Source organism: Abramis brama (assembly GCF_963993115.1).
Source record: "Abramis brama genome assembly, chromosome: 14".
In the NCBI taxonomy this organism is placed as follows: Eukaryota; Metazoa; Chordata; class Actinopteri; order Cypriniformes; family Leuciscidae; genus Abramis; species Abramis brama.
This window is the reverse complement of record NC_139976.1, coordinates 35,823,795-35,849,262: the sequence shown is the minus strand read 5'-3', so window position 1 is coordinate 35,849,262 and position 25,468 is coordinate 35,823,795. Positions and strand designations below refer to the sequence as shown.

General features: G+C 43.6%; 1 protein-coding gene across 1 annotated transcript; it reads left to right on the top strand.

Moving 5' to 3' along the window:
• Positions 1-1,349: 1,349 nt before the first annotated feature.
• On the top strand, positions 1,350-25,042 carry LOC311096556 (uncharacterized protein; the record flags this gene model as incomplete). The annotated part of the gene is made up of 18 exons (XM_084135753.1): positions 1,350-1,614; positions 3,084-3,124; positions 3,347-3,373; positions 3,845-3,940; positions 4,505-4,570; positions 4,903-4,947; positions 5,137-5,190; positions 5,324-5,377; positions 5,506-5,559; positions 5,771-5,823; positions 6,303-6,333; positions 6,388-6,441; positions 6,588-6,632; positions 6,726-6,779; positions 7,205-7,249; positions 7,557-7,610; positions 19,798-19,891; positions 24,981-25,042. 18 exons carry the CDS (start codon positions 1,350-1,352, stop codon positions 25,040-25,042), a joined length of 1,194 nt encoding a protein of 397 aa, XP_083991879.1.
• Between the last annotated feature and the right edge of the window lie 426 nt (positions 25,043-25,468).

Genomic DNA, 25,468 nt, shown 5'->3' with positions numbered 1-25,468 from the left:
CTTGGTTTATGAAGTCTCGCACATGGTGGAGTAACAACCTATTTTAATGAAACTGTTTGAGATCGAATTAACGCTAGATGTTTTGATATAAATTACAGGACTATTTCTAATTTTTCTCAGTTATTTTGCTTTATTTCCAGATTCAATCATAGGCTCGTTCGAGGGCTTAGTGCTTGTGCTCTACAGGGGCGACCATTGGGCCGACCATTTTTCACACCATACGTAATGTCGAGGGACCGACTCGATAAGGGAACGTCTCTGGTTACTCACGTAACCGTAGTTCCCTGAGAGGAGGGAACGAGACATTATGTAAACTGCCGTGTGAAAAGCCTTTCAGCCTCAATAGCTCTCGTTCAGTCGAAAGAGTGTTTTGGCGCCTGACGTCACCTATATTGGAGGTTGGAGGCTGCCAGCCAATCAGGTGAGGTCGCGGGCGCCTTTGGCTATTTGCAAGCAAAAGAGTTATTCAAATCAGGCTTCAGCATTTCGAGGAAAATGGATTTTCCCATACGTAATGTCTCGTTACCTCCTCTAGTAACCAGAGACATTTCTTCCGTTTTGTTGTTGTTTATTTTACATTAGTAAGCTACAGGACATCGTCTTTCAAAACATGACTTGAGCGAAAGAGGAAAAAAAAAAAGAATGCCTCTCTGTTCCCAGCACATTTCAAACCAAACTGACCATGTCTGCCCATGCTTTATTTATTGCATTTGTCACTGAGTTTTTAATCATTTTTAATATCTTTGTGACTGTGAAGATGTTTTATGCAAAAGAAATCGATAAAACAAAACTCTATAATAATTATGTGGCCAAGACACAAACTGAAATAGGCTATATATATATATATATATACAGGGTGGGCCATTTATATGGATACACCGTAATAACATGGGAATGGTTGGTGATATTAAAGTCCTGTTTGTGGCACATTAGTATATGTGAGGGGGCAAACTCCTCAAGATGGGTGGTGACCATGGTGGCCATTTAGAAGTCGACCATCTTGGATACAACTTTTGTTTTTTCAATAGGAAGAGGGCCATGTGACACATCAAACTTATTGGTAATGTCACAAGAAAAACAATGGTGTGCTTGGTTTCAACGTAACTTTATTCGTTCATGAGTTATTTACAAGTTTCTGACCACTTATAAAATGTGTTCAATGTGCTGCCCATTGTGTTGGATTGTCAATGCAACCCTGTTCTCCCACTCTTCACACACTGATAGCAACACCGCAGGAGAAATGCCAGCACAGGCATCCAGTTCCCGTAGTTTCAGGTGCTGCACATCTCGTATCTTCAAACCATAGACAATTGCCACCCATTTGCCCCATTGCGGACCTGGCACCCATAATGTGGTGGTGCACCATCTTGCTGGAAAAACTCAGGGAACGTGCCAGCTTCATCAATGGAAACCTCAAGGCCACTGGATATTTGAAACTGCTACATGATGATGTGTTTCCCTCTTTATGCACTGAAGCTGGCACGTTCCCTGAGTTTTTCCAGCAAGATGGTGCACCACCACATTATGGGTGCCAGGTCCGAGCATTCCTAGATAAGATGAACAGTTTCCTGGAAAGTGGATTGGTCGTCGTGGGCCAGTTGAATGGCCCCCAAGGTCTCCCGATCTGACCCCCTTAGACTTTTATCTTTATAAAAAAGACATTTCGTACATAAAACATACTTTGTTGTTCATAAAAATGAAATTGCATAACCCAAAGAGATCGCACTGTCAGATAGTTTGGGAATATTCACACATAACATATACACATAAAACCTGATATTAGAGTTTTAAAATCAAACATTTTAAAAGAGAACAATACATCACAGTTGTTTAAACCAATGAGCATTAAGCTGTGTCGTCAGCAAGTCGTTTCCCATCATGCTTTTGATCAGCGCAGTCGGTGGAGAGCAACTGCGCTCGACTGCAGAATCCGACACGTGCGCCTTGCGCTCGCGAGAGATTTTTGACATACGTCAGCATGACATCAGAGCAAGGCGGGCCGCACTCGGAAACATTTCTAACCGGCATGCATCTCGCGCTGATCACCGGTGATCGGTTCTGCGCAGATTTTGCTCATCTCAAACAAGCCTAATCACTCAATGAACTACATTTCTCGTCTCGCAAGTATGTACGTCACCGTTGCTCGTATGTGTGCAGTCCATAGGTGCAGTCTGTCTGGTACAAAACACTCAAGCATGACGGCGTAACGTTACGAGTATAACGTAAGACTATAGAAAAAATGACAGACGTTAGCTTCAGTAAAGTTAGCTTCATTCATTGAGGGAAAAGGTATGACGTCACGTGCGCCTTTTGGGTTTTTAGTCTTTGTAATTACGTATTTTCACAGTCTTATAACTCAACAATTTTACATCAAAATGCGACTTTCTTGACTTTCAAATGTATCTTTTAAATTGACAAACATCATATGTGTAATTCAGGGCACAATTCAAACGAGATCAAAATATTTGTTGGCACTCGCCATTGACTACCATACAATATTTTTCCGAAATAATTCCGAATTTCTCTCTATTCTCTGGAAAAACTCTGGGAATGAGGAATGAGCGGGGCGTGACGGTGGTTTACAAGGCTTTGGCGCCACCAAGCGGTGGATTTTAATACGGCACAGGTCTGAAACACGATGAGGCCTATCCATCATTGTGTTATCCTATCCACCACGCCCCATTAGGCCATTTTACCTTAATTTCCTTCCTTTCTTTTAAAATAATAATGAAAATAATAAATATGGCGTCACACTAGCTCTGTATACGTATGAATATCATGACTGTTTAGTTTGGTTTGGACTGTTTAGATACGTTTTTTTGTACTTTTGTGAACAGTACATAATGCATATTGTTCCTGTGCATTCAAATATGCAAAGTTTAATGACGTTTGTTACTATTTGAATGTACATATAGGCCTACTAAGTTACTGATCTCTTGAGCATCAAAGGAAGTAATAATGTTTGGTAATCTTATTAATGAAAGATTGAGATTCCGGATCAGTCCTCTGAGCTTATCTATATCTTCACTTGAGCTGATTTAAGGTGGCACAGTTCTGAAATATTTTTATATTTTATTACATAGAAGATACTCCAGGTCCTGAGCCTCCAAATCCAATTCCCGAGGTTAGTGGGAATTTATTTGTATTTTTCATCATGCACCTCATTTATAAAAGAAGAATATATATATATATATATATATATATATATATATATATATATAATTATTTAAATTTGCCATACCATGTATAAATGTAAATTAAGCACTTAAAAGACCCCTTTATGTTATATTTACAGCATACACCAATATAAAGTGTCATAACATTTCTATTTTTTTCATTTTTTTAGGGTCCTCGCGGTCCAAAGGGAGACCCAGTGAGTATTTGTTTTTGAACACTAAATCATTATCATTATAATAATGCATTTATATTTATATTGTGTGAACGATCTGGGTTATCCTAGTACAACAACAAAAAAGACCAATTACACATTTGTTTGCAAGAGTACAAAGTCTCTATGAGACAAAAAGTTTGTATTGTCCATGTTACAAGACTAAGCATGTGAAAATCTGTTGCAAATGCAAAGAATTGGGGCATTTGAGGCTTTTAACCTGCTGACCTCTACTTGTCTCGCTGACCTTTGACCTCCATAACATGAAAGATTAGGCATTTGTTTAATAAACATGGTGTTACTCATTCCATTATGATATTTTACATGCATAATGTACCGTTTTTCTTAAGAATATATAGGCAGGTGAAAAGGATTAAATGGATGAACTAATGAATGCACTGAACTAAGAGTTGGCTAAATCTGTGCACTCATGGATCTCCGCTGTCTGTTTCTCAGGGTCCTCCAGGGCCTCCTGGCAGAGACGGGACTCCCGGAGAGAACGGACTCCCTGGACCTCCTGGTCCTCCTGGAACCCCTGGCCTCGGCGGCGGAGTAAGCAACTCAATTTTTTACATTGTAAAACTGTGACTCTGCTTTGGTTGCGTCAGCATCGCTATGATTAAGTTTGAGAGAATCTTTTTGTATTGGCCTGTATTCAAAAACATAAATCTTGAAGTGATCTTCATGTTGCGTTCTGTTGCCTGATAGATTATTTCCTTTGGCATTCAAAATAAATAAATAAAAAGTATGCTTTTAAAAGTGCATGAAGCTTCTGTGATTGTGTAGTTCAGTACCAACTATGTGAACAGCTCCCATCATTCTCACCATTGTGGATTCTGGGTTGACAGGAATAAAAGCACACGATGCACTCTATAAAAGCAAAATATGGTTTGACATAGCTGAGGTATTTGTGACATGTCAGATAGGTGATTTTTATAGCATTTACACAGTGTAGTAGCTTATATTCTGAGATTAAAAGGAAAACTATCCTTTAGTAGTACAGTAGTAAATGATGAAATGATACTCACCGGAGCACAAACCTTAAACTTGCATATTGAAACCAGCAAAGCTCTGCTCAGCGAACCCTCACTCATTCATTTTCTTTGTTCCCTACAGTCTTTCCTTTCCCAGATGGCTTACGGCAGTGAGAAATCCAGCGGCCCTGCTGTTCCCGGACCACCAGTACGTCAGCTTCTCTTTTCCCACTCTTCCTCCTTTCCTTCCGGATCTCACACAGAATGGACAGAAATGCATCACTAATCACTTTACACAGTGATTCACAGTCGTATGGATATTCAGCACTTTAGTGTGCATCTCTTTATTAACTTTTATCATGCATACACCTGCATTATATCTGTAATCGGCCTCCCCACTTTCTAGATTTCGGCTTTCAAAGGACTCCATTCGCACTGTCTTCTAAACTACAAAAACTTTCATGATATTGAATATAAGTAGTGTTTAATCTACATTATTTTTCATTATCTCTCTTTAAAATGTTATTTTCTCTCTTATAGGGCCCCATGGGTGCTCGTGGCCCCCCTGGATCTGCAGGGTCACCTGTAAGTCTATTTCTGGTGTTATACTACAAAACGTTGTTTTCTTAGAACAAATAAATCTGCTAGTCTGTTTTTCATTTTTTTTGTTCTAACATTGAAGTCCTGAGTATTGTCAGTAAACCTCATGTGGCATATTATCCGTCCAGTATCTCCCGTCTGATATATAACTGTACTTGTGTGTATTTTACACAGGGCCCTCAGGGATTCACTGGCCCCCCGGGTGAGCCTGGAGAGCCTGGTTCTCCTGTGAGTATCTGTCACTTGCTTCTGAATTTTAGTGTCAGTTTTACCGAGAAAATAGAGCTCTTCACATTTGACAAAACATGCGTATTTTACCAGCGGCTTGTGAACATTATTCTTCTGCTGTTGTTGCCTGCAGGGTCCAATGGGTTCTCGCGGTGCTGCCGGTCCTCCTGGAAAGAACGGAGAGGATGTGAGTTTTCTTTTTCCTCACTGCATCCACTCCAGTCGCCTCTGAATCAGACCGTCAGACGAGCCAAACTCAAATAATCCAGCACAGGCCTTTAAGCCTCTTCTCATGTCTCTTCTGCTCTTCCTCAGGGTGAAGCTGGCAAAGCAGGACGTCCTGGTGAGCGTGGACCTTCTGGGCCTCAGGTGCTCACACACGCTTTCCTCATTTATACACACAAATTACTGCCATATTGCAGACATGGTCAACTTATGAAGCGTTACACTAGAGTATAAGAATGCTCACTGGAATGAAAACATTTGAAATGCTCGTTATTTCTGATTAGTCAAATAATCAAGCGTGGTGGAAAGAGATTCACACTTTCGTCATGATTATATTCTCTTGCTTGTTTCACAGGGTGCTCGTGGATTCCCAGGAACCCCTGGACTCCCTGGCATCAAGGGACACTTGTATGACACTACCTTTTTACTGTAGTTTTAAATTGTTTAATTATTTATTCGTGTTTAAGGTAACACTTTAGTTTAGGGTCCGATTCTCACTATTAACTAGTTGTTTATTAGCATGCATATTACTAGGATATTGGCTGATTATTAGTACTTATAAAGCACATATTTATGCCTTATTCTGCATGAACATATTCTACATCCCTCAATCACCCAATAATTTGAATCTAAACTAAAGTGTGACCATATATATTTATAGATATAAAGAGATATATAGAAATTGATAGATTAATGCACATATTTTATTACATTTGATTAATTATTATATCCATTTTTTTATTTTTATTTTTTTATTACATACTACATATTTGTATCTGTTTATCCATTAATATTGGCCACCATATGTGTTTTTCACTTTTGTGTTTTGCATAATTAATGTACATTTACATTTACATTTAATCATTAGCAGACGCTTTTATCCAAAGCGACTTGCAATTGAGGAGAGCAATAGCAGCAGTTAAACTACCAATAGTTAAGTAACAATGCAATGTTTTCTGTCGCCTCTTACAGGGTTTCTCTGGTCTAGATGGAGCTAAGGGAGACGCCGGCATTGCTGGACCCAAGGTTAGATTTTTCTTCAATCGTATGCTCTTGTATGTTCTTGTGTACATGCAGATATCAGATTCGGCCTGTGAACACGCATGCTAATTTGACTTTACAGATGTGCTGATATAGTGTGGACTCTCTGTTGATTGTGTTTCTGATTACAGGGAGAGACTGGTTCTTCTGGTGAGAATGGTGTTCCTGGAGCCATGGTGTGTGATTATAGATGGCATTTAAAGTCCATGAATAGTTCTTCGAAATGATGCCATTCTTCTCACATTTCCTCTTCCATCTGCTTGTTTCAGGGTGCTCGTGGTTTGCCCGGTGAGAGAGGTCGCCCTGGTCCCCCTGGCCCTTCTGTAAGTGTCACATCCATGCATTATTGTCTCTGTGGAGTAGAGAATTACATATTCACACAGTTTGTACACAGTATGAGACTCATTTTATACTGTCTAATATACTGTTCAGCTTATACAATGCAACTCAACTCAATGCAAATGAACTCTTAACTCTGATTCGCCATGAGCAACCATTTATAAATGTCAAAATGAGAATGCACCACAAGTCTACGATAATGAAAACTATTTGAAATATATCTGCCACTCGTTCTGGAGAGCTCTTGAGGCATGACGTTTAAATGCTCTCTTTTGGACAGAGTTGTTGATCTTTTTGGCTTTTTCAAAGGCAAAATCTTCAGGCAGGTTCAAGGCCATCATTAGTGTCATTATTGGTTCATAAAGATGAACGATTGTAATGTTTTTGTTTGTTTCTTTGTTTTCTGCAGGGTGCTCGCGGTAATGATGGCAACACTGGCGCTGCCGGACCTCCCGTAAGTCTCTTAAGAGCAATATTCTGGTAATACAGCAGTTATTTACTAGAAGAATCTATTGATAATTCAAGTATCACAATACTCTATATTTACTGATACTAAATACAATTTAATGTTCAAAGGACTGTGAAAATGAAGCAGTTGATTTGGAGGAATGATTCAAGTAATCATGATGTTAATAATAGTTTAGTTATTATTAGTACTACAACATATTGTTACACCTACTACAGTGATCAAAGTCGAATTAATCATTTTGATGTATTATAGTGTGTTTAATTCACTGATTATTATTGTTCTGCTACATTAGGGACCCACCGGCCCTGCTGGAGCTCCTGGTTTCCCTGGAGGTGCTGGTGCTAAGGTATGGTACACTCGACAAATGATGGACCCACTTCATTATTGAACATTTCAATTAATCGTTTGAGACAGTGCACTTATTGTGTGCATACATGTTTTTACATTGTACTTGTATTTAAAAATACCAGCATGTCATTACATCTGTAATTCATTTCTGTAGTTACATCTATAATTACACTGTTGACCTTCCATTACACCTTAAACCTGAATCCTTGAAGACGGTGCTTGTTGTGATTCCCATCTTGAGAAACATTCTTAAAAACAAAATCGAGGACCGCTACATTAGCCTGTATCACCATCATGGACACTTCATGAGAATCCTTTGCGTCAGCTGACAACAAGAAAATAATATATACTTGTAAAACGCCCCGCCCCCTGGAGTCCACAGGAAAACTACCACCTGGTGACTTTTTTTGACCACTGCAAAAGGACAATGAAAAACAAGCAAATGCTAATGTACCATTCTCTGGTGTTGAATAAATATGACAAACGACAGCCAAGTGTCTTGTTCCTTCTAACTGAAAGTAAAGCATCACACAGGGAACAGATTTAGGTCAATGGTATGACATCATCTTGATATAACGGCTACCTCAGGACAAAAAAGTGCATGGAGATTTTGGGGGAAACGAGGGCAGTTTTTTTTTATTCAACCAAAGTGACCGATTAGTAACAGGAATGAAAAGGTGCTACTTCCTCTCCAGGTCCTGTCTGTGGTGTGTTTGTATCTGAGAGAAAACAAACTCATTTTTATACTGTCACTTACACTTGCAGGGCCTTTTTGGTGCTAAATGTCAACAGAATGTCTTGATGTCAATGTGATGCAATTGCTCTTATCAAAGTGTCAGCGGATGAGGAGAATAAAACAGCAGGATAGGTCGGTTACTGTAGATTTGCACTTAATCTGATATGGGTTAAGTGGATGGACTGATTGCCAGTTCGTCTCATTTCCATTTCCCCTTCCTGAAGTTTCTAGAGAAATCTTATTTTTGTCTGTACGTGCCGCTCCCCCCCGTTTCCGGATTTTATTTCTACTTTCAAAATGCAATGCACATCTTTTTTTCTATTTTATTTTTGTTTTAGTTTGTTTGATTTGTTTTCAGTGAAAGGTTTCTTTATAAAAACTTAAATGAGGCGGCAAAAAGAAAAGTGCACGGAAGAAATAAACCCTCCAATGGTTCCAACAAAGGATCTGTACTTATTTTGTACATGTATAGTATTTCAAGATGTTTTTAATTATTTTGGATGTTGAAATAAAGCATGTTTATGTGGTCAACTGGATGCTGGATATGTTATCTTCTTGCCATGGCCTCGGTGCCTTTCTCTAAGCATGAATTAAACAAACTACGATGCTTTCACTCAACTACCTTAATTTCTACTTTATTTCCAGGGGTTGTGCTTGGGTTGCATGTTGATAATGGGTAGAATAATTTAAATTTTAAGAAATAATTTGTGTTTTGTGAAGAGTCGTCTGATCCATCCTCGAGTAACAACGAGAGTAATTGAAGATGGCTATGTTCATTCTTACATCCAACTAGCCTGGAAATCCAGACCTAAATCTGAAAGATTAACTGTCTGGCATCGACGAATGAAAATCGGCCAGCTCGAGGGACGGCACCAAGCGTGCATTTGAAAATCTCACTGCATGCAACTGGGCTATTGGATAACACTACGGCCAATCCCAACAAGCCCCATACGCTTAGCTACCAGCGGAGCTAACTGGTAGATTAGACTCTTGCCGTATCCGGTCGGCAAACAGCAAAAATGTCCTTCTTGCAAAGGAATGATTCGAGCGCCGTCTTCTGTTCCTCTTTTAGATAAAAAGCCAAGTCTAAATCGTTCATTGTAGCGGCCAAAGCCGTTTCAGACAACTGGTGTTCATCCATAGCCATCTTGCAATGTTTACTAATGACTTCGACGTCACAGCGCTGTCGTCTTCTGTTTAGCTCGCCTCTGGCCCGCCTATATCAGATAACCGGATGTGATTGGTGCAGCTCGGATACAAGGGCATATTTAATGAGCATCATTACTCGACGCCAGAGTAACTCGCTGAGCAAATTCAACTTGTGCTCTCTGGAGAACTCTGGATTTCCAGGGTAACATCCAACAACGAAACACCTCAATCGCTTTAGAAGACATTCTTGTGAAGCATAGCGGTCAACACCTCCTTTTAAGGTGCCCGTCTCCCTTCGGTGCCCTCAGGGGACCGTTCTGCCAACCCTGCCACCTCCGGTGCTTCAGGGCGCAGCGGTCTCCGGCGAGCACATATCTCAAGGACCACCCGGAAACGTAGTGGCCTCGGGATGCCCGCCCCCTCTGAGGAGGGTTTCAGAGCAGTCTGTTCAGTCGTTCCCTGCCGGTCCACCATTACAGGGCGACGGACCGACTACTCAACAACAACAAAATCCAGAAAATCTCGAGAGACTGGTACCTCTAGTAGAATTTTTGACAGCGTGGAAGCTACTGCCAAATGTTTCTCGTTGGGTCCTGAAGCTGACGCTCTCTGTTTTCGAGCAGGCTTTCTGGTCCGTGACATCACCCGCATTTGACGTTCCGCCACACCATTGGACTGATTTTACATGTGCTTCAAGACATCATCACGCAAAGCGTTCCCCATAGCGTCAATCTCGACGCAATGCTCGTTCCCTCTTCAGCGAACCGAGGTTACAGTCGTAACCGAGCCGTTTTATAGGTTTATAGGTTTTGAGACTAAACAAAGTGGACACGTATACATTTTAAAATAAAAAAATAGGAATTCAGATGACACGGCTGTCTTAGGTTTTGGTTATGTTTATGCTTTCTTGTCTTTTATTCCGATATTTGTCAGTCTTGTTTCCTGGTGGGTCATGTGATTTCCCTTGCCCTTCATGTGATCTTGTCTTTTGGTCATTTTTTTCGAAGGAAAATATTTTCCATTTTTAGTAAATTTGTTGTCGTGTAAACATACCCTAAATTCATTTTAAGTTTAAGTATATTTTCCGTGTATACTGTATATTAGTGTACTATATAGTGTACTTATATTCAATGTACTTGTAGTATACTTGTATTTGTACTATTTCAATACTTCTAGGGACTAAATTGGCCAACTTTGTAGTTTTTAAAAAAGTATACTTTAAATTGAGTGCTCAACTAGTATACATCTAGTATACACAAGTGTTTCTTTAGGATTGCAGCTATACAACTACAAAATGTACTTTTATAAACTAAAGATGAGTTAGTAACTAATAAACTAACAGTAAAACTATAAATTCACTCAAACATGCCAACTACCAACTACATGCCAAGTATACTTAGAATACGTAATTGTACTTTTCTTAAAGGAGCCGTATGTAAGATTGTGGCCAAAACGATACTTGGTTACTCACGTAACCTCGGTTCTCTTACGAGAGGTTCTCTCGTATTGCGTAAGCTGTGCTTACGCAGCGGGAAAAGCCCTCTTTTCTCGAGATACTGAAACCAAAAATTATCCTTAATTTCATATATTGTCAACGCAGTGCAGCTGCAGGCAGCTGAGCTAGAGCGGCATACTGCGCGCTCATTGGCTGCCGCGCGGCAACTGCTTAAGCCTACCAGTGAGCCTAGCGTGACGTCACGCCCAATGAGGGCGCGCGCGACCTCGCGCGTCACAGCCCGCCAGAATGGGCGGCGTCAGAGCGTATATAAGGAAGGCTCGTAGGCTATATTCTCTGTTTTCTGTCGACTGAAGCGACACGAGCGATAGGCTCAGCACGGTCAGGGAACGCAATACTCGTTCCCTCTCTAGAGAGAACCGAGGTTACGTGAGTAACCAAGTATCGTTCTCTTACGAGAGGTTCTCTCGTATTGCGTAAGCTGTGCTTACGCAGCGGGAACCCTTTGTCCACGCCGTGCGAGCCTAACAATCACATATGACTCATAGAAAAAACATAGAGGTGATCAAAACAGGTGGCCAGCGGTGCGGGCCAGCGCATGTTCATAAGCACACATAGGGAAAAAACACAGAACGGCACTGCCGGTTCATGTAACTGATACCCTGAGCGTGCAGCTCAACAGACAAGCTAATCGGTAATACAGCCTGACCCTTGGGCAGGACATGAAACACGACTAGACTGACAGAAGTTTAGCCTGCATAGCGGGAACTTCCAGGTTATAAAACCTAACAAATGTGGAGGGGGACGCCCAGCCCGCCGCCCTACAAATGTCGTCAATGGAAATCCCACTGGACCATGCCCACGATGAGGCCATGCCTCTGGTGGAATGAGCCCGTATGCCTAACGGACATTGCAGGTCTTTGGACGCATAAGCTGCTCCAATCGCGTCTACTATCCATCTGGATAGTGTCTGTTTCGAAGCGGCGCGACCCTTGGTGCGCCCGCCAAACGAAACGAAAAGCTGCTCTGAGAGCCTGAAGGCTGCAGAGCGCGTCACATAACACCTTAACGCCCTGACCGGGCAAAGGTGGTTAACCCCTTCCTCACTGCTGGAGGACGGCAGGGCCGATAGGGTAACGACCTGAGTCCTGAAGGGAGTGCCTAACACTTTGGGGACATAGCCGTGCTTCGGTTTGAGAATGGCTAACGAGTCGTTAGGTCCAAACTCGAGGCACGACGCGCTGATGGACAGCGCATGTAAATCTCCCACACGTTTAACTGAAGCCAGAGCTAGCAGAAAAACGGTCTTAAGCGTTAAGTATTTCAACTCCACAGAGTCCAAAGGCTCAAAGGGATGCGCTTTTAAGGACTCCAGGACCAGAGACAGGTCCCAAATAGGAACCGACGGGGGCCGCGGAGGGTTCATTCTCCTGGCCCCGCGTAGAAAGCGGGTAATGAGTTCATTTCTGCCCAGTGCACGGCCGCGCGCCGACTCAGCGAACGCTGCTATGGCCGCGACATAAACCTTGAGCGTGGAGGGGGACCTGCCCGCGTCCAACATCTCTTGGAGAAATTTCAATACCTGTGGAACTCCACAGGTCCGAGCATTAGAACCCATATTCACACACCACTTGTTAAACACTGACCATTTAGACGCATAGAGCCGCCTCGTCGAGGGGGCTCTGGACTGCGTGATCGTGTTAATTACCCCTTCTGGCAGGCCAACGAGTAATCGTTGATTATCCACGCATGCAGAGACCAGTGCTCTGGATGGGGATGCAGAATCGAGCCTCGGGCTTGAGAGAGGAGATCTCTCCTCACCGGAATCGGCCATGGGGCTGTGTCTGCCAGTCTCATTAGCTCGGGGAACCATGGTTGGTTTACCCAGCGCGGGGCTATGAGGAGCACTGCGCAGTTCGCCTCCCTGATCCTCGCTAGCACTTGAGGTAGCATCGAGATCGGTGGGAACGCGTACAGCGGAGCGCTGGGCCAGGTCTGGGCCAGCGCGTCCTCCTGTTTCGAGAAAAACCTCTGGCACTGAGCGTTCTGGCTCGTGGCGAAAAGGTCGATCTTCGCTTCGCCGAAACGACGCCAAAGCGTCTGTATCGTCTGGCGGTGTAGAGACCATTCCCCTGGGGGAACGTTGTCCCTGGACAGTCTGTCCGGGCCGTCGTTCAAACGACCGGGTACATGAGCTGCCCTTAGGGAGCGCAACGGGCCTTGAGCCCAGGATAGGAGGCGCTCTGCGAGCGCGCACAGGGTTCTGGATTTGATTCCGCCCTGGCGGTTCACGTACGACACCACTGACATGTTGTCCGAGCGAACTAGCACATGGTGTCCCCGTAGAAGCGGTAGAAAGTGCTTCAGCGCTTTCTCGACCGCCAGCATCTCTAGACAGTTTATGTGAAGGTCTTTCTCCGTATTCGACCACGGGCCGCAAATCGGACTGCCTTCGTGAGTCGCTCCCCAACCCATGTTGGACGCGTCTGTCGAGATCACTTTGCGGTGTGCGATGGTTCCCATCGACACTCCCCGCTGATACCATTCGGCGCCAGCCAGGGCTGCAGGGCTGCAGGGCTGTAACACAGCGCTGAGTCACTCTGATTGGAGCACGGCCTGAAATCCATGCTTTGCGGGGCATTTCCGTTTTTAGCCAGCGTTGAAGCGGACGCATTCGGAGTAAACCCAACTGCAGGACAGCTGATGCCATGTGGCCCAGCATCCTCTGAAAAGTTTTCAATGGAAAAACTTTTCCCTCCTGAAAGGAGGCGGCGAGGTGTCGAACACAGCGCGCGCGCTGTGCGGACAGTCTGGCCGTCATCGCCGCCGAGTCCAGATCTATACCCAGAAAAGTGATAGACTGGCTGGGGGCTAAAGAGCTCTTGTCCCAGTTCACGGAAAGACCCAAGCTTTGCAGGTGACCGAGAAGCGCTTCTCTGTGGGAAACTAGTTCCTCCGCTGAGTGCGCTATAATGAGCCAATCGTCCAGATAGTTCAGGATTCGCATTCCCCTCGATCTCAGGGGTGCGAGAGCCGCATCCATGCACTTCGTAAATGTACGGGGTGCCAGGGATAGGCCGAACGGCAGGACGGTGTACTGATATACCTGGCCGTCGAAGGCGAATCTCAAGAATGGCCTGTGACGGGGTATAATCTGAATCTGAAAGTACGCGTCTTTCAGGTCGAGAGATATGAACCAGTCCCCCGGGCGAATCTGCGCGAGGATTCGACTGGTTGTGAGCATTTTGAACGGCCGTTTCATAAGCGTTTTGTTCAAATATCTCAGATCCAATATAGGTCTGAGTGCTCCGCCCTTCTTGGGTACGAGGAAATAGCGGCTGTATACGCCTGCCTCGGAACCCGGAGGGAGAACCCGTTCTATCGCCCCTTTGTGCAGCAAATTCGCTATTTCTGTGTGAAGCAGATGCGCTGCATCCGCTCTCACTATAGTCTCGGCCCGAGCGCGGTAGCGCGGAGGGCGGCGAGCGAATTGAAGCGAATAGCCCTTTATCACTGTGTTCAGTACCCACTTCGACACTCCCTGAATAGCTTTCCATGCATTCGCACTCATAGCTAGGGGTCGAATCGCCTCTGAGTCTCGCCCGCCGCACAGTGCGGGACGGGGGATCTGTGGCGGTGTAAGCGCGAGTCGCGCAGTGGCAGTGAGGGGGAACGGGGGTTCGCTGATGGCGGCAGCCGGCTGAACGGCGCTGTGAGAGAGCGTTGTGTGTGACGGCTCGCGGCGCGGAAGCGGGGCGGGCTCGCGCATGTTTATCGGAGAGTGCGCGTACTGTGAAGCGGGCACAGAGCTCTTTATTATCACACAGCCGGTGGCTGACTCGTACGTGTTTACATGAGAGTGTGCGCGCTGTGTAGCGGGCACAGGGCTCTTTATTAACACACAGCCGGTGGCTGGCTCGTGCGTGTTTACATGAGAGTGTGCGTGCTGTGTAGCGGGCACAGGGCTCTTTATTAACACGCGGCCAGTGGCAGAATGTTCTGGTCCCCAAACGTGTGAGACAGAGCGAGCACTGTGTAGGTGTGAGCGCTGAAGTGTGGGCACGTGACCTACAGTTATCACTCGAGCGGCCGTAGCGCGCTTAATGTGAGTGCACTCTGTGGGGTACACAGGGGGATTTGTGCTCGTGTGTAGTGATGAGCACTGGGAAGTGGGCAAGCTTACTACACTCATAACACTGACGGCGTGAGCCGACTGACCAGATATTACACTCTTTATTCGATTTATCTGGGTCGCCGTAAAAACGCCGTTTGTGTGCAGGCGAGAGAGTTGAAAAACTGGCTCGTTGGCTGCTGTGGGCACTACTGCAGTAGCCTTTGATAAGGGGACTGGCAGAGGGATACATTTTAGCTTTGACGGTGGTCCGGCCGCAGCGGGACTCGACCGTCTTTTCCTCCCGGCGGATGCTAGGAGGACTTTGCAGGCTCGGGCTTCAGCGTTACCTTAGGCCGAGGCCCACGCGGGGGCGGCGGCTTGTGCTGGCTGGTGGAGCGGGACCTAGGGCGGCCGCGCTGGCGCTGCTGGGAGGCTGGGGGTCGAGATGGCCGTTGTGCGGAGCTGCGTGCAGGAGGCTGGTTAGAGCGGCCTGCAGCGGAGCTCGAGCGGCGGGGCAGGAAGAGGTTCATGGCCTGTGACGCTTTCTGTACCTCAGAAAAACGGTCCACGAGGCCACTCACTGCAGGGCCGAAGAGACCAGTAGATGAGAGCGGGGCGTTCAGGAAGACGGACCGCTCTTGTTCCCCCATGTCGGCTAGCGTTAACCAAAGGTGGCGCTCAATGACGGTCAGCAAAGCCATGGATCGTCCGATAGCTTGGGCCGCTGTCTTCGTCGTGCGAAGGGAAAGGTCCGTCGCACTGCGCAGGTCGGTTAAGGCCGATCTGTCCAGTTCTCCCTCGTCGAGCTGGCGGAGGAGGTCCGCTTGGAGAACTTGAAGGACCGCCATTGTGTGCAGGGCTGAGGCGGCTTGCCCAGCGGCGGAGAAGGCGCGGCTGGCGAACGCCGAAGTAGTCCTGCAGGCTTTAGACGGGAGGGCAGTCTTTGAGCGCCATCTCTTGGATGGGGGGCAAAGATGCGCTGCAACCGCCTGTTCGACCGGTGGAATCCGGTCATACCCCTTCTCCGTGGCTCCGTCCACGCGGGAGAGAGTCGAAGAGGCTGGAGAACGGAGTCTGGCCGAAACTGGAGCGTTCCACGATTTAGCAAGCTCGTCGTGAAGCTCAGGCAGAAACGGCGCTGGTCTGGACGCTGGGGCCTGGCGACCGGAGGTCAGGAAGCATCCATCGAGCCTGTTAGGCGGGGGTACCTCTGGCGGTGACCACTCGAGGCCCAGGCACTCGACTGCCATAGTGAGGAGGCGGAGAAGCTCGGCCTCCACCCCGGCGGGAGCCCTGCTGGAAGCTCTGGTGGAGGAGGCGGATCGGGCGGAGCCGGACCACACCTCGCTGTCCGACGCCATCAAAGAGCACGTGTCCAGTCGATCGTTGTCATCCGCTTCATCCGCTGTGTCGACGGCATCGAGGGCGAGAGCCGTCGGCTGCGCGTCGGGGAGCGGGGGCGGAGAGGGAGAGAGCGAGGCTCGCGGGAGAGGCTCCGGCGAGGCCTTGGCTCGTGTCTCAGGCTCCGGTGGGCGTTGTGAGCGGCGTTTCTTCTTACGCGGCCCAGCAACGGCAGGAGCGGTGTCTGTGAAGAGGGCGAGTCGAGCCCGCAGGGTCGACATCTGCAGCTCTTCGCAGAATTCGCAGCCGCCCGAGGAAAACGCGACGGCTGCATGGTCCCGTCCCAGGCAGAGAGCGCAGAGGAGATGGCGGTCTCTGTCGCTGAGCGGCGAGCGGCATGAGCCGCACGTGGTGCGAGGCATTTGCAACAACGCCTCGTGCTCTTTTAGAGTGCTGCGGAGAAAAGGCAAACACACACAAAAAGAGCTTATCAATGAAGGATATGTATCGCCGGATAGCTGAGCTGGCACGGCAGGCTGAAGGCGGCGAAGAGATCGTCCGGCTTCCTCAGGCTGTCCTAAGCTGGCTCGTTAGCTTGATCCAAGAAGGCCACGGCGACGGTTTCCTCTCAGAGATCAGCGATGCGATGCGAGTGCTTCGCTGAAAAGACAGAAATCAGAGAATATAGCCTACGAGCCTTCCTTATATACGCTCTGACGCCGCCCATTCTGGCGGGCTGTGACGCGCGAGGTCGCGCGCGCCCTCATTGGGCGTGACGTCACGCTAGGCTCACTGGTAGGCTTAAGCAGTTGCCGCGCGGCAGCCAATGAGCGCGCAGTATGCCGCTCTAGCTCAGCTGCCTGCAGCTGCACTGCGTTGACAATATATGAAATTAAGGATAATTTTTGGTTTCAGTATCTCGAGAAAAGAAGGCTTTTCCCGCTGCGTAAGCACAGCTTACGCAATACGAGAGAACCTCTCGTAAGAGAACTGGTACTGCAATCACTTTCAAATTACTGTAGTGTATCCCCTCCCCCTCCCCCCTGACTCGAGGTTGCCAGATAGGCTGCAGGATCCAGCAGGAACGTTTGTAGCTGCAGCTGTGGTAACTAGAGCTGAGCTGGCAACCCGGATGCTGAAACACTACTGACTTCGTGATTGGTAGATAGGTGGAGGGTGGCGCTTCAGGCCAAAACACAAGATGACAACATCAACATCAGTTGAGGGCTGCAACTTCACTTTTTAAATGACAATATCCTGGCCGGACTACTGTTGTCAGTGATATAAGTATTTGAAATGAACATGATTTCTTAATGTCTAGTGACATATCAGGGCCATTTTATGATTAATTGAAATACATTTCTTACATACAGCTCCTTTAAATATATCTTAATCAATTAAGCACCAATTAAGGCCAAATGTACTTAGACTTTTCTGTATACTTGTCCATAAGCCAAGTAAGTATAATTTTAGTTATATCTCTGATGAGTAGACAGAATGTATACTCTTATATTTATAGTTTAAAACAACTTCTTTTCTTTTGTCAGAGAAGCCAACCTTAGCACCACCAATATTATTTACACAAGTGAAGCTGAGTTAGCTGTTGTACGTCTGCTACTCCACAGGGTCAGTAGTATCACAGAAGGTCAAACAGAATCAGCTGCCAAAGGGCAAAGAGAAAGAGTGGTCACATGACTCTGGATATAAACGTGCGGAAGGGGGAAGCACAGGGCTATACAGGCTACGGCTAATCTGTCTAAATGGGGTTAAGTAGCTTGAAAGGCTTTTGTACTAAATGTCCGTGAGTTTGGAAGGCCGTCCCGTCAGACACGAAATCCAACCCTGAATCCATTATTCTGTGCTCGCCTGCTGCTACTGTACATTGTGAAAAGCACACTTTAGCATAATTGTAAAAAAATTATTAAGTATGATCTGAATGTAATGTTTTTGGACACTTAAGGGCATCTTAATTACAAAACGATTAAAATGTACACTCACCTAAAGGATTATTAGGAACACCTGTTCAATTTCTCATTAATGCAATTATCTAATCAACCAATCACATGGCAGTTGCTTCAATGCATTTAGGGGTGTGGTCCTGGTCAAGACAATCTCCTGAACTCCAAACTGAATGTCAGAATGGGAAAGAAAGGTGATTTAAGCAATTTTGAGCGTGGCATGGTTGTTGGTGCCAGACGGGCCGGTCTGAGTATTTCACAATCTGCTCAGTTACTGGGATTTTCACGCACAACCATTTCTAGGGTTTACAAAGAATGGTGTGAAAAGGGAAAAACATCCAGTATGCGGCTGTCCTGTGGGCGAAAATGCCTTGTTGATGCTAGAGGTCAGAGGAGAATGGGCCGACTGATTCAAGCTGATAGAAGAGCAACTTTGACTGAAATAACCACTCGTTACAACCGAGGTATGCAGCAAAGCATTTGTGAAGCCACAACACGCACAACCTTGAGGCGGATGGGCTACAACAGCAGAAGACCCCACCGGGTACCACTCATCTCCACTACAAATAGGAAAAAGAGGCTACAATTTGCACGAGCTCACCAAAATTGGACAGTTGAAGACTGGAAAAATGTTGCCTGGTCTGATGAGTCTCGATTTCTGTTGAGACATTCAGATGGTAGAGTCAGAATTTGGCGTAAACAGAATGAGAACATGGATCCATCATGCCTTGTTACCACTGTGCAGGCTGGTGGTGGTGGTGTAATGGTGTGGGGGATGTTTTCTTGGCACACTTTAGGCCCCTTAGTGCCAATTGGGCATCGTTTAAATGCCACGGCCTACCTGAGCATTGTTTCTGACCATGTCCATCCCTTTATGGCTACCATGTACCCATCCTCTGATGGCTACTTCCAGCAGGATAATGCACCATGTCACAAAGCTCGAATCATTTCAAATTGGTTTCTTGAACATGACAATGAGTTCACTGTACTAAAATGGCCCCCACAGTCACCCGATCTCAACCCAATAGAGCATCTTTGGGATGTGGTGGAACGGGAGCTTCGTGCCCTGGATGTGCATCCCACAAATCTCCAACTGCAGGATGCTATCCTATCAATATGGGCCTACATTTCTAAAGAATGCTTTCAGCACCTTGTTGAATCAATGCCACGTAGAATTAACGTAATAAAAAAAAAAAGTAGATTATTCAATGTAGATTTTACATTTCTACAAAGTGACTTCTAAAAGTGTGTAAAGAAATCTTGGCATGAAAGTGTACCCTCAAGTGGCCTTTTGCTGTATTAATAGTATATTATCTACAAGCACAGTTAAAAAGTACACATTTAATACAGTCAAGCACTTATTTTCACAAGGGGTTCTTATCAAAAGAAGTTCAAATGTGTGACTGTGTGTCTTGATGTCTGAATCCACAGGGAGGAGTGAACACAGGTCTCCGTTACGGAGGGATTTACATCAAGAGTCTGGTACCTGGCGGAGTGGCCGAACAAGATGGCCGAATCCAGACAGGTACATGTGCATGTTACTGTTCTTACTGCCATTACAGAGACTGAGGAAAGTGGCATGGATCTGCACTGAGATTTAGTTTAGTAAATGGATGCAAGAATGCGTCGGTTTGGTTGAGTCACTTGAATGATGATTGTGTGTGTGTGTGTGTGTGTGTGTGTGTGTGTGTGTGTGTGTGTGTGTGTGTGTGTGTCAGGAGACAGGCTGTTCCGTAAGCTACTCACAGAGACAAAAGCGCACCTGTAGCGGTGATGTTACTTACTAGTTTGTTTCTTTATTACTCCATGCTTCGTGGTGTTTGCTACAACTGTGTGTAAGTTGAAGAATCATATTTTTTTTTACTGTGAAGATTGCTTCTGGGAAATGACTCTGCCATTGGTTGAGAAGCAGGCTAAAGTGGTCAGTATTACTCTGTAACAGATTTCCAAGCAGAATCAGTGCAGAAAACGTGAAAAAATCTCTGGGCCTTAGTGTCCTGAATTGCCGTGTTAAAGAGGACATGTTATGCCCTTTTACAAAGTCTTTTGCATCTTACTATGACAGGTAATCAGCGAGTTAGATCTTTTTTTTTTTTTTATATATTATTATTTTTTTTATTATTGAAGGTAACATTGGGTACAAACGTGTAAAACCATCAATATACAATCAAACATTTATACAGACATACCATACCAGAGACAAAGAACACACACACAAAAAAAACAACATACATACATACTAAATAGAGGTGGAAAAATAAGAATATTAAGAGGATTCGGGAAATAGGTCATAATATTTACACAAAAGTTTTCCATTCTTCTTGTTCTTTACAAGCTTGTGTGATTTAAGAAGCATATTAAGTTCCAAAATATAATGTTTAAAACATAAGGAAGACTTATTAAATTTCTGCTTGTGTATAAAGAACTTAGCATTTAAGATTATAAAATTTAATACAAACTCCAGGGTGCCATCTTGTGGGAAACAAAAGTAACAGATAATATCTTTCAGGGTGAATGAGTGAGTTATATTTTTAGATTGGAGAAAGTGAGTACCCAAATCTTCCCAAAACCTTTTGGTAACTGGACAATTAAAAAATAAATGAGGAATGGTTTCAGTGTCCTGTTTACAAAAGCTACATTGTCAGTGTCAATGTCTAGAAACTTAGCAACAAAACAATTTGTAGGGTAAATGTTATGTAAAAGTTTAAAGTGGACCTCTTTAGCTTTATTAGAGATACAGTATTTGTGAGGAATCAACCATGTTTTGTTCTAATTTATTTCACTTATTAAGGAATTCCAATAAAACATCCCCCTTGGAGCAATGGAGTTACTCTTTTGCAAATGTCGGCGAATATGCTTATTGTTACATTTTTTATCAGACAGTTCTACACCATCCAACATAAGTGAAAGCTGTCTGATATCTTTGTTTCCATAGCTCAGATGATTTTTAATTAATTGTCTGATTCCGATAGGGATGGCATCAGTGATAGATTTAAAATCTTTAAAAGGTATTGGGAAATCATGAGCTTCCATAAACTGTTCATAAGAGAGCATGGTGCCAGAATCATCAAATAAGCAGAGTACATGGTTAATTCCTCTATCGAACCACTTAGGGAAGAATACTGATTTATTCCTAATAAGAATGTCGCTGTTGCTCCAAAGGAGAGATTTGTGTGGTGAGAAGTTGTGATTGAAGGATAATTTCCAGGCCAAGAGGGACTGTTGATGGAAGTTGGACAGTTTGATAGGTAGTTTATTTGGTAGAAAATTACACTTTATTTACACTTCATTCTTCCAAATGAAATCTAAAAAAGTCTTGTTGACTTGATTAGCAGTTGAGTCCTTTACAAATAGAGACAAAGAAGGGTAAACAAAGCGAGAAAGGCCTTCTGCCTTGGAGAGTAATACTCTACCTAAGACGGACAAGTCTCTTTGTAGCCAGCAGTTGAATATTAATTTGGTTTTCTGTATCCTATTCGAAAAATTTAAGTTCTGTCTAACTATAATATTTTTACATACAGTACATGTATACCTAAATATTTTACATTCTGTTTAACTGGAATTTTATCAATAGCAGAGTCACTACAACAATGAAGTGGCAACAGCTCACACTTGGATCGATTAAGCCTTAAACCAGACGCAGAAGAGAATTTCTCCACCAGTTCAAAGACAATGCTCAACTGGTCCTTGTTGTTCAAAAAAATGGTGGTGTCGTCCGCCAGCTGTGAGATCTTTATTTCTTTTCCAAAAATCTTTATTCCTTCAAAATGTACTTCCTTTACTAAGTGTATAGCTAGTAGTTCGGTTACTAAGATAAATAAAAAGGGAGAAATGTTGCACCCCTGCCTGACCCCCCTATTAATCTGAAATCGTGGAGAAGTATTTTGATTAATTATAACAGAACTGTTTATATCTTTGTAGAACATGCTGACAATGTCGATGAAAGGGCTTCCAAAACCAAATGCCTTGATGGCTTGTATTAAAAAGGGGTGTTCGATTGTGTCGAACGCTTTGTAAAAATCAAGAAACAAAACGAAGGCGTCAGAATCGACATTGTCAGCATAGTCAAGCAAGTCTAAAACGAGCCTTATGTTATTGCTAATGTGGCGGTTTTTCATGAAACCCGTTTGAGTTTCTGCAATTATTGAATTTAAAGCAGATTTTAATCTATTTGCATATACAGAGGCCAGAATTTTATAATCTATAGTTAATAAAGTGATTGGACGCCAATCATCAATTAAGTGAGGGTCTTTACCAGGTTTCGGGATCAAGGAGATGATGCCTTGCTTCAATGTTGTGGTCATTTCCCCTTGATCAATACACTCCCTATACATGCGCATTAAAGGGAGTTGAATAAGCTCCAGAAATGAATATAGAACTCCGCTCCTAGCCCATCTATCCCGGGAGATTTTCCTTTCTTTATAGCAAACAAAGCATTTTTAACCTCATTTAAAGAGAGATCAGCGTCACAAGATGCTTTATAATCTTCACTAATAATAGGGATACTGTGCTGAATTTTTTCAAAAAAACTTACACTTTCTTCTCTGTTAAAATTAGACTGATATAAATTACCATAAAACGAACTAACAAATTTAGAAATGTGAGTAAGATCCTTAGAAAGGGTGCCATCAATGTAGAGCTCAGTTACAGAATTTCTTTTAGCATTCCTTTTTTCTAAAGCAAAAAAACAATTGGTGTTCTTTTCGCCCTCTTCCAGCCACTTCGCCCTTGATCTAATAAATGCCCCCTTTGCCATTTCTGTATATATTTGGTCTATCTGAATTTGGATGGCTTTTAGCTCAATTTCTTCTTCTGGGTTAATGTTTCCTTTTGACATGAATTGAGTTAACTTATTCATCAAGACATGTTCTGAATTATATTTTTCTTTCTTTATTTCCTTAGATCTTTTTATAGCCAATTGTCTAATTTTATACTTGAAGTACTCCCACTTTTTCTTATGTCCATTATTAATGTCAATCTCGAAGATCTCTTTCGCTAGAAGCTTAACAGATTCATTAAAGGAGTCGTCACTCAAAAGAGTATTGTTAAACTTCCAATAACCTCTCAATGGAGCCTAGTTTCAAAATAATTAAGTTGTGGTCCGAAAGGGGTGCATAAACATGTTTAACCTCATTAACAAATTGAAGAGAAGAAGATGAAACTAAAAATAAATCAATTCTCGACTTCAAAGTCTGACTTCTATTACTCCAGGTGAAATCTTGGATGTCTGGGTTAAAAAAACGCCAAGCATCAGTCAAGGATAGGTCTGAGCACAGAGAAGAGATTAAATCGCTTCCTTGGGAGGAGCAAGCCGCTCTAGGTGGGTATCTATCCTCTATTTCGTCAGGACATTCATTGAAATCCCCAGAAAGAATTATAAAGGCATTTACGTATTTTCCCCTCAAATCCCTTAGCTTGCCAGTAATGGTATTGAATAAGTTTTTGTTGTCAAAGTGTGAATTAAATCCATATACATTGCAAACTATGAAAACTGTATTGTCCTGCTTAACTATTATTGTTATCCATCTTCCGTCACTAGAGGGCACAACTTCCAAAATATCCCCTTTGAAACCATGCACAAGGATTGAGACACCAGCAGAATGATCAGAACCATGACTAAAGTGAACAACATTACCCCATTGAGTTTTCCAGAACCCTGTATCAGAGTCACAAGAGTGCGTTTCCTGTAATAAAATCAAGTCAGCTTCAGACCTTTTACAGAATAAAAATAATGCTTTCCTTTTTGTTAAGTCCCGAATACCTCTCACATTTAAAGACAAGACGTTAAGACGTTTAAACAAAAAGTCCATAAAGGAACAGAGATATAGAACAGAAATTACCTGAAAGTGCTATTGAACGCAAAAAGTATGCAAAGACCTTACAAGAAGGTGATGATAACCTGCCTTAAAATACTGTCTATGCTTAAAATAGCAAGAACCCTGTTGTACAAGTAGCCGTCAACTTAGAATCAAGAACGTTCGAGACGGCTGCACTTATAGTAAATGAAACTAACATGATCTCATTTAAAGTCCAACAAGGAAATCATATATAGTTGTATGAGAAAAAATAAAATAGAATAACGAGTTAGATAGTTATACAAGAAACAACGCACCACTGTTTAGTTCCTGTCTCTAATCGAAGCCCCTCCTTCTGAAAAAAAACACTGTGCCCTGATTGGTCGGTTGGATCAGTGTGTTGTGATTGGTCGAGCGCTTCGAGTGTGTTTGGGAAATGTCCCGCCCCTTACCATAACCGCCAGTTTAACACACTACTAACTAACTCAACCAGGCCCCGCCCCTTTATTCTGCGTATGAATTATTTAAATGAGGAATATTGTGACGTGTTCGTTCCCGGAAGAAACTCAAGACTACAATGGAGGCGTTTCAGGAGTTCAGAAACACTGACACTGATATAGAGAAGAACTTTGTGCTTTGAAACTTTGCAGAGATTTTTGAGGCTCAAACAGCAACATTACACACTAAAGAACGTTGAACATGTAAATAAGCATAAAAGGACCACTTTAATATATGATTGTCTTAAGGTAAAAGAATGCAAAAAAGTTCAAATGACTGAATATACTGCCTGATAAATTCAGTCTTTTTTATTTTCAACAGTTCCTGCAGTTCCAGAGGATTTCCACAAGGTGGCATTACAGCTTCAGAAACAAATCATGTGACCCAAACTCTAAATTGTTTGACTAATTTTTGTCTCTAAGAATGAGTTGTTTGTCTTTTTTTGTTCTCTTTTACATTACTACGTAATGCATTCTGTATTAACTCTTAAACCAATATACTGAGCACACTTCACACCACTTTGAGCTTGAAATCTTTCAATAGAAACTCTTTTAAAATGTCTTTCTGTAGCATTGACACTTACAGTTGCTAGAAAAGTGTGTAAAACTCTGAGCATCAAACATTGCTGAAGGCAGCTACACATTTACCTCAACTGCAAACAAAAAGTTATTATTTTTGGTGCCTTGCAGTCACAACAAGATATTACAACTGTTACAAATTTCAGATATGCCTGTTTCGATAACTGAATTATGTACTGCACGTATTCAATCTTCAGCCTTATCCTTAAGTTTGCAATAAAGATTAAAGAT